The sequence below is a fragment of the Rhinolophus ferrumequinum genome, chromosome 22 (assembly GCF_004115265.2).
Source record: "Rhinolophus ferrumequinum isolate MPI-CBG mRhiFer1 chromosome 22, mRhiFer1_v1.p, whole genome shotgun sequence".
Lineage (NCBI taxonomy): Eukaryota > Metazoa > Chordata > Mammalia > Chiroptera > Rhinolophidae > Rhinolophus > Rhinolophus ferrumequinum.
The window spans coordinates 201,694-214,830 of record NC_046305.1 but is presented as its reverse complement, the minus strand read 5'-3'; the positions used below and the strand labels follow the sequence as shown (position 1 = coordinate 214,830).

General features: G+C 56.3%; 3 protein-coding genes across 4 annotated transcripts; 1 reads left to right on the top strand and 2 right to left on the bottom strand.

The window, feature by feature from the left end:
* The first annotated feature begins 2,356 nt into the window (after nt 1–2,356).
* DPM3 (dolichyl-phosphate mannosyltransferase subunit 3, regulatory) lies at nt 2,357–2,960 on the top strand. Its single transcript, XM_033092977.1, has 2 exons — nt 2,357–2,505; nt 2,607–2,960. The coding sequence occupies exon 2, from the start codon at nt 2,612–2,614 to the stop codon at nt 2,888–2,890; it is 279 nt and encodes a 92-aa protein (XP_032948868.1). The 5' UTR covers nt 2,357–2,505; nt 2,607–2,611; the 3' UTR covers nt 2,891–2,960.
* A 144-nt stretch (nt 2,961–3,104) lies between these two features.
* SLC50A1 (solute carrier family 50 member 1) lies at nt 3,105–5,704 on the bottom strand. 2 transcript variants are annotated; one of them, XM_033092975.1, is made up of 6 exons: nt 5,541–5,704; nt 5,180–5,257; nt 4,926–5,049; nt 4,227–4,388; nt 3,855–3,974; nt 3,105–3,707 (listed from the first exon to the last, which is right to left on the bottom strand). In XM_033092975.1, the coding sequence occupies exons 1-6, from the start codon at nt 5,618–5,620 to the stop codon at nt 3,672–3,674; spliced, it is 600 nt and encodes a 199-aa protein (XP_032948866.1). In that variant the 5' UTR covers nt 5,621–5,704; the 3' UTR covers nt 3,105–3,671. The 2 variants fall into 2 exon arrangements, with proteins under 2 accessions (XP_032948866.1, XP_032948865.1); XM_033092974.1 differs by having other exon boundaries at nt 3,105–3,773; nt 5,541–5,701.
* Nucleotides 5,705–6,538: 834 nt separating this feature from the next.
* EFNA1 (ephrin A1) lies at nt 6,539–12,490 on the bottom strand. The gene is made up of 5 exons (XM_033092976.1): nt 12,255–12,490; nt 8,662–8,957; nt 7,690–7,755; nt 7,494–7,544; nt 6,539–7,371 (listed from the first exon to the last, which is right to left on the bottom strand). The coding sequence occupies exons 1-5, from the start codon at nt 12,344–12,346 to the stop codon at nt 7,259–7,261; spliced, it is 618 nt and encodes a 205-aa protein (XP_032948867.1). The 5' UTR covers nt 12,347–12,490; the 3' UTR covers nt 6,539–7,258.
* Between the last annotated feature and the right edge of the window lie 647 nt (nt 12,491–13,137).

Genomic DNA, 13,137 nt, shown 5'->3' with positions numbered 1-13,137 from the left:
TAATAATAGTTCCTATTTCATATGATGGCTGTGATGACAGAATGAGATAATGCACAGAAAGTACTCATTACAGTGCTTGGCAGAGTAATCCATCAATGAATGTCAGCTGTCATGGTGGTTACTATGATGGTTCCTGCCCACCCCTGGGCCAGGAACTCAGGGGGGTGAAATTACTAAGCACATACCTTTGAGCTAATGGGACAGCTCTGCTTCTGCTACTTACTATGCATGACCTCAGGCAAGGTACTCACCTTTTACTATCGCTCTCTGTTCTGGTTTCCTCACTCTTACATGGAGATATAAAAGTACCTACGGCGGCGTGTATATAAAACATGAGTGTTGGACAGGGCATGACACATAATGGCCCCTCAATGAATGTTTACTCTTCTTCTGCAGATTATTATTACAACGTTATAATTTATTAGGTGTCTTTATGTGTTGTAGTCCCTTCTCATTATCTTCCCCCCAAAAATGTTCTGGGGAGTGGCAGTTGTTCAGAGCCAGGTCTACTGTGGGTGAATAAAACAGAATTTCCGGGTCTGCCAAGCTGTTGCCTAGCCCCTGGCCTGTGCTGAAAGTAGCTGAGACCAGTGAGGTCTTGAGTGAACAACCAATAGGATTTTGGGGGGAATGGGGAAGGGAGGGGGTGGGGCTTTGAAATTCCTATAGCAGGTTTTCAAAAATGTTTTTATTTTGTCTTAATTCTTACTTTAACAAAGGAATTTGCATAGTTTAAAAAGCCAACATTTCTGCAAGGCATTTAATGAAAACTCAGCCTCCTGCTCCACTCTCCCGCCCCTACACACATGCCCTTTCATAAACCATTCTCAAGTTTCTTGGCGGCTTCTTTTGGTATGTCCCTCTTCATTTCTAAATAATATGCTTATATTATTATCTTTTTTTCTATTTTAGATATACTCAGTTGACTGCCTGCCATGGACGATGAGGATGTAGTTCTCTCCCCACCTCCACCCTCTCACTTCAAATGTATTGCAATTTTTAGTTAACTCAGTCTCTCAGTGTTCACATTATTATGGCTGTGAAAATATTCTTCACAGCTGAGTTATGTAGTGTTTGTACGAAGACTCCGTAAGTCTGTAAAAACTGCTTTTGTTAATCAACATGAAGGACATAGGGCTGAGAAACTTCATTCTCTAAAATCATGGTCATAAACTTTGCTGTTTAAAATCAGTGAGAATGGAACGTCCCACTCTTGCGTGGAGGTCAAAGCCAGGTGGATTACTTTGGCACAAAGCAGCAGCGATTTCCAACATGGGTGCCAAGCTCCAGATAATGGGGTTTTGGACACAACAGTCTAGATTCATCTTAATTGTGTTATCTATTACATAATTATCTACAATTAATTATCTTAATTTTGTTTGCCAGGTGGACCCTCAGTCCACTTCTCAGGCGAGGCTTGCTGTTGATTCCCTCACTTACGTCCATGCTTACCTTGAACCTATCAAAACACTGCTTTATTTCAGTATTACCTAAACTCCACCTTTCCCACATCCTGTAAGGAACCTGTTTTTTCCTTTGACGAGCCGCTCCTCAGCTCTGCTGGTGTGTGGGCTCTCTCTTGGAGCAGCAAGTTAATAAGCCTAACTCTGTCCAACATACAGTATGTTCCTACTGGTCTTTATCAGGCAGGTTTTTATCAGTTCTTTCTTTCCGTGCTTTTATAGCTGTTTCCCTGAAGTTGATAATTGCCTGACCTTTGCTTTTATTTGGTTTTCTATATACCTATCAGAAACTCATCCACCAAGCTCTTTGAAAGATGTGTGGACCTTCCCTCAATACCTTAAGTGTGTCAGGTAATTCCTCTGTCCCCAAACTTTTTTCTCTAAAGACGACCTCCCGGAGCCCTTCTTCCCCTGGCTCCAAGCTGTACTGGTTGCTCCCCTGCGTTCCTTTTGAAAAATATGACCACCTTTGTCCTAACACCTATCTCAAGCAGTGGTCAATGCATCTGTGTACCTGACTCCTCCTTCCCACCTCCGCCCCAGGAGGGGCCCAGTACCTTGATATCTCTATTTCTCCAAAACCTATCATGGAGCTCAAGAAACGTTCGAATGCATGAATAAAAGAACAGATAAAAGAATGAACCAGTGGGATTTCTCTGTAGAAGTGAAGTTTAAGAGAAACGACGTTACATTCCCATTTTGTTGCAAGGTTTATCAGTGGCCTCAGGCTTTCTGCAAGCCCCACGCCAGCTTGGAGCGGGGTCCTGAGGGAGAGAAGCAGCACCGACAGCCCTCAGGACCCAAGGCGGTTTGCAGAGCAGAGCCAGCTGAACTCAGCTCAGCGAAACGGCGCGGGCCAAGAGCACTCCGAGCGCCACCACGAGGACTACAACTCCCAGAAGGCCGCGCGGAGGCGGAGCGCGAGCCGCGGAGGACTCCTGGACGTGACGTCAGAAGTGCGCGGAAGGGGAAGCGCGGCAGAGTACGTGCAGCTTGAACGCTGAATGAGGTGGGCGAGAGAGATGGCGGAGCGGTGCTGAGGGTAGGTGAAACGGGGCGGGGTAGTGAGGGGTGGAATGGGTCTCGGATGAAGTGAGGGTCGCGAGGCGGAAGGACCTCGAACTCTGCTTTCTCTTCCCGCAGCGACCATGACGAAATTAGCGCAGTGGCTTTGGGCACTGGCGCTCCTGGGCTCCGTCTGGGCGGCCCTGACCATGGGAGCCCTGGGCCTGGAGCTGCCCTTGTCATGTCGGGAGGTCCTGTGGCCACTGCCCGCCTACTTGCTGGTGTCCGCCGGCTGCTATGCCCTGGGCACTGTGGGCTATCGCGTGGCCACTTTTCATGACTGCGAGGACGCCGCCCGCGAGTTGCAGAGCCAGATACAGGAGGCCCGAGCCGACTTAGCCCGCAGGGGGATGCGCTTCTGACACCCTCACCCCTTGGCTCCGGGACAGCCCGCCCCTCTGTCCCCCATTAAAGAGCGCGCTTACTCCCTAACTTTGTTTTCAGTTTGAATATGGGGAATGGGAATTGGGGCTTCTGTGTACCAGCTGTGGAGAAGTGAGAGGCGGGCGAGCCACCTTCCTGAGGCCATTTGAGCCTTTATGTTTGCAGCCTGCTGGTGTTTCTGCTTTTTGCTCCAAAGGAGACAAAGACCCCCTTCTCTTCTCAGGATGGAGATGTTTTTCACATTTCTGGTCCTTTTGACCCTGTCAGGAAATATTTGAAGCTGAACTTACCAGCTTTTTCACAATATCCAAGCTCTGTTCTTTTTAAGGCCTTCCTAGGTCACCCCTAGGTTGCTCTTGGTTCTTTCTCCTTCTCTGCTGAGCCAACCTAATCAGCCCAAGAGTAACTGTGGATCTGGTCGTGCACCTCTACCCTTCACCCAACCAGGCAGGTTGAGAAGCACTGAAGAGCCATGATGGGCAGGGATAGGGAACAGTTTATTTTAAGGCACATTCTAAAGATTTCACCCCAACCCCAAAATTAAAAAATATAATTTCCGAAAAATAAGTGTTTCATCTCCCAGGGCCCGCGCAATCTTCTAAGTAAAGCTCTTTCTTTGGTCTCTCAATTCAAAGTTGTCTCTTTTTCTTGCCCATAACCCATGGCACCTGTGAAACTGGTCAGCAGAAACAGCTGAAAGAAGGAGCTCTCTTTGGTAACAGGTGGGCATTAAGGTGCCCCGTGGTCAGGTGAACTGCCTCAGGTCTGCAGGAGCTGATAATTCCTGTCTTGTGCCTGGGGGTATTTCCAGAAAAGCCAGAGGCGAATGAAGCTGGTTAGGATTCCTGGAAGGTTGGGTACCTGGAACCACAAGGGCTGCAATGAGGCAAGGAGCTGATTTCCCACCTTGTACACCTGTCAGCCCATCCTGGTGCTGCTTACCATGATGTAGGGATCTCTGAGTCGAAACCCATAGAGGGTCCAGGAGGCAGAGGCAAGGAGGGTGGCAATGGTGAGTGAGAAGGAGAGACGCTGGGTCGATTTAGTCTGAATAACTTTGGCCTGTTGGAAAGGATGAGAGACACTCCTAGCCCAGACGCAATAAAGCTCCCACGTTGCCTGAGAATTTCCTCGGAAAAAAGGTCAAACATGCTCCCTGATCTTGTCACCCAACCTTTCCCTGCTGCCTCCCACTCACCCGTCTCCTTGCAGGATTTGTATCTTCCCTTCTTTGGGGGCGTGTAAGCTACAGTCTCTAGCTATGGGAGCCCGACCCTTCTTATCTCCCGCACCTCCCTGGACATCCCCACTCACCAAGTCAGCCAGTGGTGAGAGGTACATACTGATGGTGAAGACACTGCAGAAGAGGCCCAGCTGCTGAAGCCTGGCCTCAGTGTTGGGTACCAGGAGCCAAAAGTAGCCAAAGCCCAGGAGCAGGACCCCCAGCAGGGCTGCAGTCTGGAGGAGCACAGCTTGCTGCAGGGGAGGAAATAGCCTTCTAGATGTGCCAGGAGCCCTCTCTGACTCCCTGCTGGAATGAATTCAGCCTGCCCTCTCCAGTGGGGGAGCCAGCCTTTGCCTAAGCTCCAGAATTGTGCTCCTCAGGGCCATTTTCCCACCAGTGACTTCCTCCACCCACAACTTTGGAAGTGAGGAGGGGAGGGAAAGATCTTTTTCTTTGTGAGCTTGGTATACACAGTAGGAGCATAATAAATGCCTTTATGATTGAACGGGGAAGCAGAGCTAATCATCTCATTCGCAGCCACTGGCCCTGACTCTGAAGGAAGTGTGGAGACAAAAGCCCTTTACCCTTAGGCTTCTTGGGAACCAAGAGGTGCGGTAGACCTCCAGCCTTGCCAGACTAGGGGGCGCCGTGGGAAGGCTGGCTTCATGGAGGAAGGACTGCAGGGCTGGAGGGCCCTTCCAGGAAAAGGTGGCAGTGCCAGCCTGTTAGTCTTCTAGGAAGCAGTGTTTGCCCTGCAGCGGAGACGTGGGTCCAGGGAGGGCCTCTACCTTTCGAGGGCAGTAGTGCAGATACACCAGAATGTACAGGCTCTGAAGCATGGCTCCCACTGCGTTGACGACGATTAGGGTCCAGTCTCCCTTCAAGGTCCCATAGCTCAGCCAGCTCAGGTTGCTGCAGGGCGGAGGGAAGGCATATTCGCCCACGGGCTTGTGGGAGGGAGACCCGAGGGGTCGCTTCCCGGCTTCTCCCCCCCACCCTCACCTCCCTCAGTCTTTCCCGCCGCAGTGGTTGCTCCTCTCACTTGACATCCGTGGTGAGAAAGGGCAGAAACTGGACATTGTCCACTCTCCGGGCAATCCGCATGTGCCTCAGGTCCGAGCTGTAACGGGGCCCCAGAGGCAGGGGTGAGAGGAGAGAACAAGGTGTTGGGGAGTCGAGATCCCCAGTGCCTGTCATCCTCCCCAGGCAACTGCAGATCCCCGACCCCACCCTCAGCTCCCTTGCTTCAGGTTAAATGACCAGCCTCTCCCAGGCCCCCTGACCCGATTCCCATTGACCCCAGGTTCCGGCCGCAGCCTGGAGCTGCGGCCACGTCTCCGTCCCCTCGCGTCCCTTTCCTGACTTCCTGGTCCTGCTCTAATCTGGCCCCGCCGCGCTCTCACAGGCCGGTGGAGAACATGCCGAGGGTGAAGAGCACGCAAGCTCCGGAAAGGAGCGAATCGGCCACGCCGCCCGCCTCCATCCCCCGGAGGTCGGCTCCCGCGCTGGGCGCCACGGCAGGCGAGCTGGGCGCCTGACCCGAGACGTCGGAGCCCCGCCCCTCCGCGCCCCGGCTCCGCCCCCGCGCTGGGCCGTCCCCCCGGAAACTGAGCCGGAACTCGGGCCCCGGCTCGCAGGGTTGGCCGCCGTGACGTTGCCCTCCCGGTCTCGGTCCGTCGCCTTCCTATGGCTCCCCAGTTTACCCCTTGGATCACCTAGGTCCCCGCCTCTACTCTTCCCCGCAGGCCCCCGAGGCTACGTGGTGGACCTCAAAACGAAAGCGTGCTGGGCCGAACCAGACGTCAACGCGCGTCCCATCAGAGCTGGAGACTAGAACCTCAGGGGCCCAGGGTTTGGGAGGCGTTTTCGTTTGCTGAAGCCTCTTCCTAGTGTCTCCCTAAATAACAAGGATTGCCAGGAATGACCAATTGTGAGGTGCCCCCCCCTTCAGCCACAGCACTAAGTTTGCCCCCACCCCGCACCCCAGTCCAACCGGACTTGCTGCTGGGAAGTGCTTACTCCCAGCTTCCCACAAGTCTCGTTGGTGGGGCTGCGGGGCGGGCCTCATGCCCCAGCTGCCTTCCCAGGGCCGCCCTGACTCACCCAGCCGCCTGAGTACCTGCATGGCATGCCAAAGCCCAAAGCCCGGCGTTAGGAGGGTGCGGATGAGGCAGAGGGTGGACAGGAAGAACCTCCAGAGTGGGGTGCAGTCTAGAACCCGAGAGACCGCGTGGGGGGCACTCCTGTCCCGGACAACCCTGAGGAGGAAACACCCCACCCGCTGGGGCTGGTGAGGGTATGCTTTCCAGAGGGAGGGTAAAAAGTTCAAACCCAGTTGCGACTGGTATCACATAGCAGGGACTCCCGGGTCATTCATAAGTTAGGACGGGTGGGAAAACACTTACAAAAACACAAACATTGCTTTATTTGAGACAAAGAACATTGTATAAAAAAATTCCAGTTGTAGAAATCAGACACACCACAAATTTATATACAGATTCTGTACACGCGGGCCCTGCCCTCACAGCTACACTCTAGGCACAGGTTGGCGCAGCCCCCCTGCTGGCACAGCTCTGGGAGTGCTGTCCCCCGGATGGGGGAGGGTGCAGTGGCTGGCTGCAAGCCTCTCCACAGATGGAAGAGGCGGGTGGGCCCAAGCATCCCGCCTCTCCTGTGGCTCCCAGGCAGGAAACTGTCTTGCTTTTCCTTCAGTCGGGTCATCCCAGCATCCTGGGTCTCTGGGAGGGGCATCTTTGCCAAGCTCAGTGTCCACCCACATGACCCTGGACCCCTTCCAGCTCAGCTCCCACAACGCCCTTCTTAGGAGTCCATGTGTCACAGCTTGTTTCTTTGGCTTAAGGGCAGGAATGGTGGGGGAAGGACTGTCCCCACTTCTCTGCCCATCCCTTTGAGGTGGAGGCAGGGATGGCACTACCGACCTCCTTTGGGTTGAAACCCTTAATACTGACCAGCTTTGAGGCTGCTGGGTGGCAGCTTGTACATGTGGCAGGAGTGGTTCCCAGGACTGGGGCTTCGGGAGGGACCCCCAAGACAGGTGAGGGTGCCTGCACCTGCCTCCTCAGCCCAATTCCAATCCTTAGGCCAGGTGTGGCACACACCTTCACTGGCTTTGCAGCAGCAGGAGTGGCAGGAGCAACACGGCCCAGGCAAGTGGGAAGAGGCGGGGGGCAGCACTGTGGCCGATGCTGTGTAGAACCTGCGCCTCCGGGTCGTCTGCAAGGGGAGGGCAAGGGTGCCTAGGTGAGCAGCCCCACTGCTGGCAGGCCCGCAGCCCAACAGGGCTTCCTGTACCCAACCGCCTCAAGCAGACCCCCTTCTGTGCCCCAGCTACCTACCCGCTGGGAGTCTCTTCTCCTGCGGATTGGCATGAGCCTGAGGGCTGGGAGCTACAAGAGAGGGGGGCCGTACCTCAGTCACTGTACCAGGGAGGGGGGGGTGCCGGGCAGTGGGACTCCGCCTGCATCCCCGGACATCAGGCCAGGCCCAGCAAAGGGATGGAAGAAGGAGGCCCACAGGGACCCTGACACTCACTGATTTTGCCATTGACGGTCACCTTCAACCTCAAGCACAGGTCTTCTTGGTGGTGGATGGGTTTGGCTGCAAGATAAACCCACAGGGTGTTAAGGAACCTTTGTTGGAAGAAAATAGAAGCACAAATGCCTTGGTCCCTGCTCATTTTAATCCCTCTTCCGGTAAGCTTTGGGGCTTACCTTCCTTGGGTTCTGTCCACTTCCTGCCCCATGTTCAGCCCAACCTCCCTTCTTTGGAATAACCCTTGGCTTTGGAGACGGTGGTGAAAAGAACATAGCCACTGTCCCCTCCCCACAGTCCGTCTGTCACTGCTCCCAGCCTGTACAGTTCGTTCCCCTTACCTGGCCACGCTCTACTCCCCCTGCCCAGACCTCAAGGACAGGATGAGGCCTGGATCCATTCTACGCAAAGCTGATCTTACCACTCTTAAAACCCGCCAGTGGCACTCCACTGTCCTCACGATAAAGTCACACGCTGTAGCACTTCTCAGCCCCTGTGACCTGCCCTGTCCACCTCTCCAAGCTCCATCTCCCCACTTCCGAGCGTCCCTCCTATTCTAGGCAGGCTGACCAGATGGAGTTTCCTGAAGGTGTCATGTTCCCTTTGCACACGGCCCCTAGTTCACGGCCAACTCCTCTGCTTGTCCTAAGCTCTGGGAAGCCGGGGAGCCTGCCCTCAGCCTGGCAGGTGCTCATATCATACTGTTCTAATGGTCTGTTAACCTGTGTCTCTTCCCAGGTTCCTTGAGGACAGGGACCCTGGAGTGTTTTATTTAGCTCTGCGCCTGCAGAGCCAAGCCGAATGCCCAGGACACAGAAGCTCACTGGACATGTGTCGCGTGAACGAAGGAAAACAGAATCCAGGACGGGAAGGGGTCGTCTGCAGCTTGACTCCCCACCGAACAGGTACCAAGCATCTGCACCCGCTCCCGCGGCCGCCATGCCATGTCGCGTCCCGTCCCCGGGCACTCACAGATGTAGTAGTAGCTATGTCCCTCTTTGAACTCCTTGCCCAGGGTAAAGGGTGTGAAGCGCTGGAACTTCTCAGACAGCTTCTCGGGGCCGTGCCTGGCACTAGGCTGGTTGCACTGCCAGCGGACCTGGTCCTTGGATTGGGGTTGGCACTGCTGGTACTGTTCTTGCTCCACCAGGTACAGTGTGTACTGCTCCATGGCAGCCTCTGCCACAGTGTCATCCTCGTAATGGGGACAGATGATGTCCAGGTAGTCATTCAGCCGGACGTGTACTGTGTAGGCTTCATTCCGGAACCTGTGCATGCGCAGAGGGAGGGGAGGCAAGCAGTCCCTCAGAAGCCAGACCAAGTGGTCCCTCAGAAGCCAGCTGAACCTCCATGTTCACTGACCCCTCACAGGTCACAGTGCCCCCCCCCCCACAAAGATGTTTCAGCAATCTCAACTTCCCATCTTGACTGGCCTCGATCTCTTAAATATCTTTCCACCATCTCCAAACACCCCCCCACCATTGTCTCCCATAATCCTCTAGCTAGCATCCACTTAGGATCTTTCAGGTAACAAAGCACTTCCCATAATCCCCCTGATATTTATTTACCCAGGGATGGGCTTCTAAATGTTTCCTTTGCTCACTCATCATTCTCTCCTACCCGTAAATATTGAAACGTACCCTACCAGGTGCTCCTTTCCATGCGATGAGAACTTAGTCTGAGACCCCAATGGCCCATTCCGCCGTCAGGGTCCAAGTCACCCTGTGTCTTTACCAGGCTAGCACGCAGCCCCCACGCAGCCCCCACGCAGTTATGTCTTCCCTTCTCTTCCTCCGCTCATTTTGTCCCCTGACCCACGGAGTACACGTCACATTTCTAGGCCTCAATCCCCCCCAGGCCCACGGGTAGTGCCCAAATCCTGTAACTCAAATCACTTTCATCAATTCATTCATTCTCAAGTGTCCCCTTCCAGCTACTCGAATTTATGCTCAGGTCTCCTTGTGCACTTCTCTCAAAGCACCCCAAAACATTGCTGTCCCTTTATCTCCAGAAGCCACACACTCACCTCCCAAGAGGTGAGCCCCAGAAGGCCGAGCTCGGATCTGAGACTGCCTCTCCCCTCCCCTCTTCCGAAGGTGGAGCCAGCTCCCCTCCCCCAGCCCATTGCCCCCAGGCTCCGCAGGCTCCAGCCAGACTGCCCACCGGCCCCTCCCCCCAGCTCCAGACACCTGGCTCCAGTCTGGGTGGGGTCCTAGGAGGGGGAAAAGTGCCTCCCCACCTCCCTCTCCAAGCTGGTCAGCTTCTCTAAATTCCCCCAAGCACTGCCAGCTAGACACTCAGCAGAGTTGGCTGCCAACTTGCTGCAAACCAAAGCCCTGGGTATGGGGGGGGCGGGGCAGGAATTAGGCCAAGAGGCCTGAGGTGGGCACCCACTGCCCAGTCAGCACCAGCCCTGAGAGGCCTGGCTTTGCAACTGAATGCCAGTGCTCCAGCTAGCTTCCCAGGGCCCCTCCCCCACCCTAGGGAAAGAGAGTCAAAGAGAGAGAGAGGGAGGGAGGGAGGGAGGCAGGGAGAGAGAAGGAGAGGAGAAGAGAGAGGCTTTTAAAATTCCTCTCCAGAGAGATAAACATAGAAGCCATTTCAGAACAGGTATTTCAGCTCTGGGCCTGGCGTCTTTCCCTCCTTCCCGTGACGGGCACTGACTCATTCCTCACCCACCTCTGCCACCCGCCCCAGCATTCATGAGAACCTGGAGAAATGTACCTTGTCATATGTGGACAGTCCCTAGGCCCCAAGGATGGCACTGTGCCCACTTGCCCTGGGCACTGTCCTCCAGGCAGAGGGAGCCGGCGGGTCTGAATGGGCGGGGTACCTGCCCCTCCAACACCAAGGAGACCAGTGCCTAGCTCACACTGGCACCGCCCTTCTTCCCACGCTGCCTCCCCCCCCCACTGCCTGGAGACAGATCCCAGGGCAGATGCCCACTGCCCTGAGTCACCCATGCCAGCCTCACACCCGCCCAGCTCATTGCCACCTCATCTTTGCCCCCGAGCTGGGCCCTGCTTGGCTGCCTGTGGACTCCACTCTGGGCTGGTTTCTCTTTCCTCCTGGTTGTGGTAGGAGTGTGTGTGGCCTGCAGGACAGGGCAGAGGCTGTGCTTGGTGGGGGTACCCGTCACCCCCCTCCTGGGGTACAATCTGCTCCACTTAGCCCCCTTTTGACTCTTGCTCTCCATCTGGGAAAGGGGGGCAGCGGCGTCAGGGAAGGGGGGCAAGGAAGAGGCTCCTTCCTGAAAGAGAGGAAACCTGGGAGCTTGGGAACGGAAAAGGCCAGGGCCCCCCCTCCTACTCAAGGCTTCCTGTCCCCTCCTCCTCCTCCAGCCAACACCTGGCATGGGCATAAACAGGGACTTTGCTCTCTCCCACTAGGACAAGATGGGGTCAAGGAAGCAAAGAGCAGGCAGCAAGGAGGAGTGTGGGAGGGCTGACTGGGCCGTCCCTGTGGCCAATGGGCAAGAGGGCATTGCCCTCTGGGGTTGGCAGCTGGCTGTTCCCTCCCCACCCAACACACCACAGATATACACGCCCCCCCACCCCCCCCACCCCCCCCACCCCCCGCAATGCTGCCACACAGTTAGAGGAAGCTGGCATAGTATATTCTCAAGGGGGGGTGGGGGGCAGGCGTGCTAGGGCTGGGGTGGCCTGGCCTGAGTGTTCTTCCTGACCCCGAGCTCCTGCCCTCCTCTCCCAGCTCCGCCCTACCCGCCTCCCGTTTTCCCGCAAATACTGTTCCCATAACTTCAGAAAACTCAAGGGCAAGAACAAAGGGTCCCACGGAGCTTCTTCCTTCCAGTACCATTTGCTTCACAGCCCTAAACCTGCCCAGGAGAAATTAACTCCTTCCTGCCCAGAGCCCTTTGTAACCCCTTAACCCCTTCCGTTCCTTCTGGACCTTTTCCCGTGACCCCCCTCCCCCATCGCTTCAGTTTTACTACTTGAACACTATAAACAGGTGACTCCCTCTGCCTATCTACACAGCATGTGCCTCACTCACGTCACCTCAAAAGATCCCTTGGGGGGGGGCTTTCCACAGTCACCTAAATACAGAATGAACACTTGATGCCTGCAGCCCAGGTCCCTGCCCAGGGGTCCTTGTACGATGACAGTGAGCCTTCTGCTTACTTCTGACGTCGTATCAGGTACCTGTCAGTGTGGGCAGATGCCCAAGTGACAGACAAGCAGAGGCACAGGGGCTTTCGTGGGGGAAGGGCCTAGAACAAGAACCCTGGCAGCCGGGGTTGGGGGGATTCCATGCTGGAGGCAGGAACTGTTCAACACGGGGCCCTCACTTCGGAGAAATAGGGATGCCAGAGGGAAGGAAAGAAGGGCACAGACAGTGCCTGTGCCAGCAGACCCGGGCAGGTTCCTGCCCTGAGGTGCCTACTCCCAGCTATGGGGGACAAGCGAAGGCAAGGACAACTACGGAATCCCTCCCGCCTCTTGTCACCTCCCCAGGACTCCGGTCAGGGGCTGGCCGGACAGTTACCCTGCGGGGCGGCAGCGCCAACCGGGCGCCAGGCTGTCGGCTGGCGACTCGGGACTTACTTGGGGTTTGAACTGTTCCAGAAGACGGTGTGGCGGTCGGCAGCAGCCAGACTGCAGCAGAGACCCAAGAGGGGGGCCCAGAGGAACTCCATAGCGCGGGGCCTAGGCAGGCCGAGCGAGGACGCGGGGCTCCTCGGGGTCTGGGCTCACGCCGGCTTTCTCAGCGGCGCACTCCGCGCCGCGCTCACAGATCTGGCCCCTGTGCTTCGCGGCTCCGCCTTTTGGGCCCACGCCGCCCGACACCCCGCCCCGCCCCCGCCCCGCCCCGCCAGAGGCTGCCCAGGGGCTTGGGGGTTGGGGAGGTGGAGGAGGGGAGCGTAGGGTTGGGGAGCCGAGCGCGCGCCTCTGCCGGAACAGATCGTCTCCGTGCGGCGCGTTCGCTCGCCTTGGGGGCCTGTGTGGTTTGGTGGGTCCGGGTCCCCGGGCGCAGAAGGGAACCAACTCCACCGGCAGCTCTGTGAACACGCGGGGGAGGGACCTGGCTTTGCAGCTCCGCGTGCGCATCTCGCGGGATGCAAGGTTAAGTCCCGCGCTTCCCGAGCCTTGCACCCCAGGCTCGGGTGCTGCGTTCCCACACTTTGCTTCCCCGACCCCCCCTTCCCGGACTCTGCGCTCGGCTGCCCCTCCCCACACACGCTGCTGTTTGTTTTTGTTGGATTTGTCAATGTTGTCTTTGTTCGCGAGCTGTGTCATCGCCTAGATGCCTGGAATAAAGCGCGACCCTGTGTGATCAAGTGTGTAACGTGTGTGACCGGGGCCAAGGGCGCCCCTGTGCCTGTGAGAGAGAGGGCCACTCGGGATCCTGGGCGAGGGGGTTCGGTCCTGTATCTAGAGCGTCAAAGGGCACTAACAGCCTGTGTGTGTGTGTGTGTGTGTGTGTGCC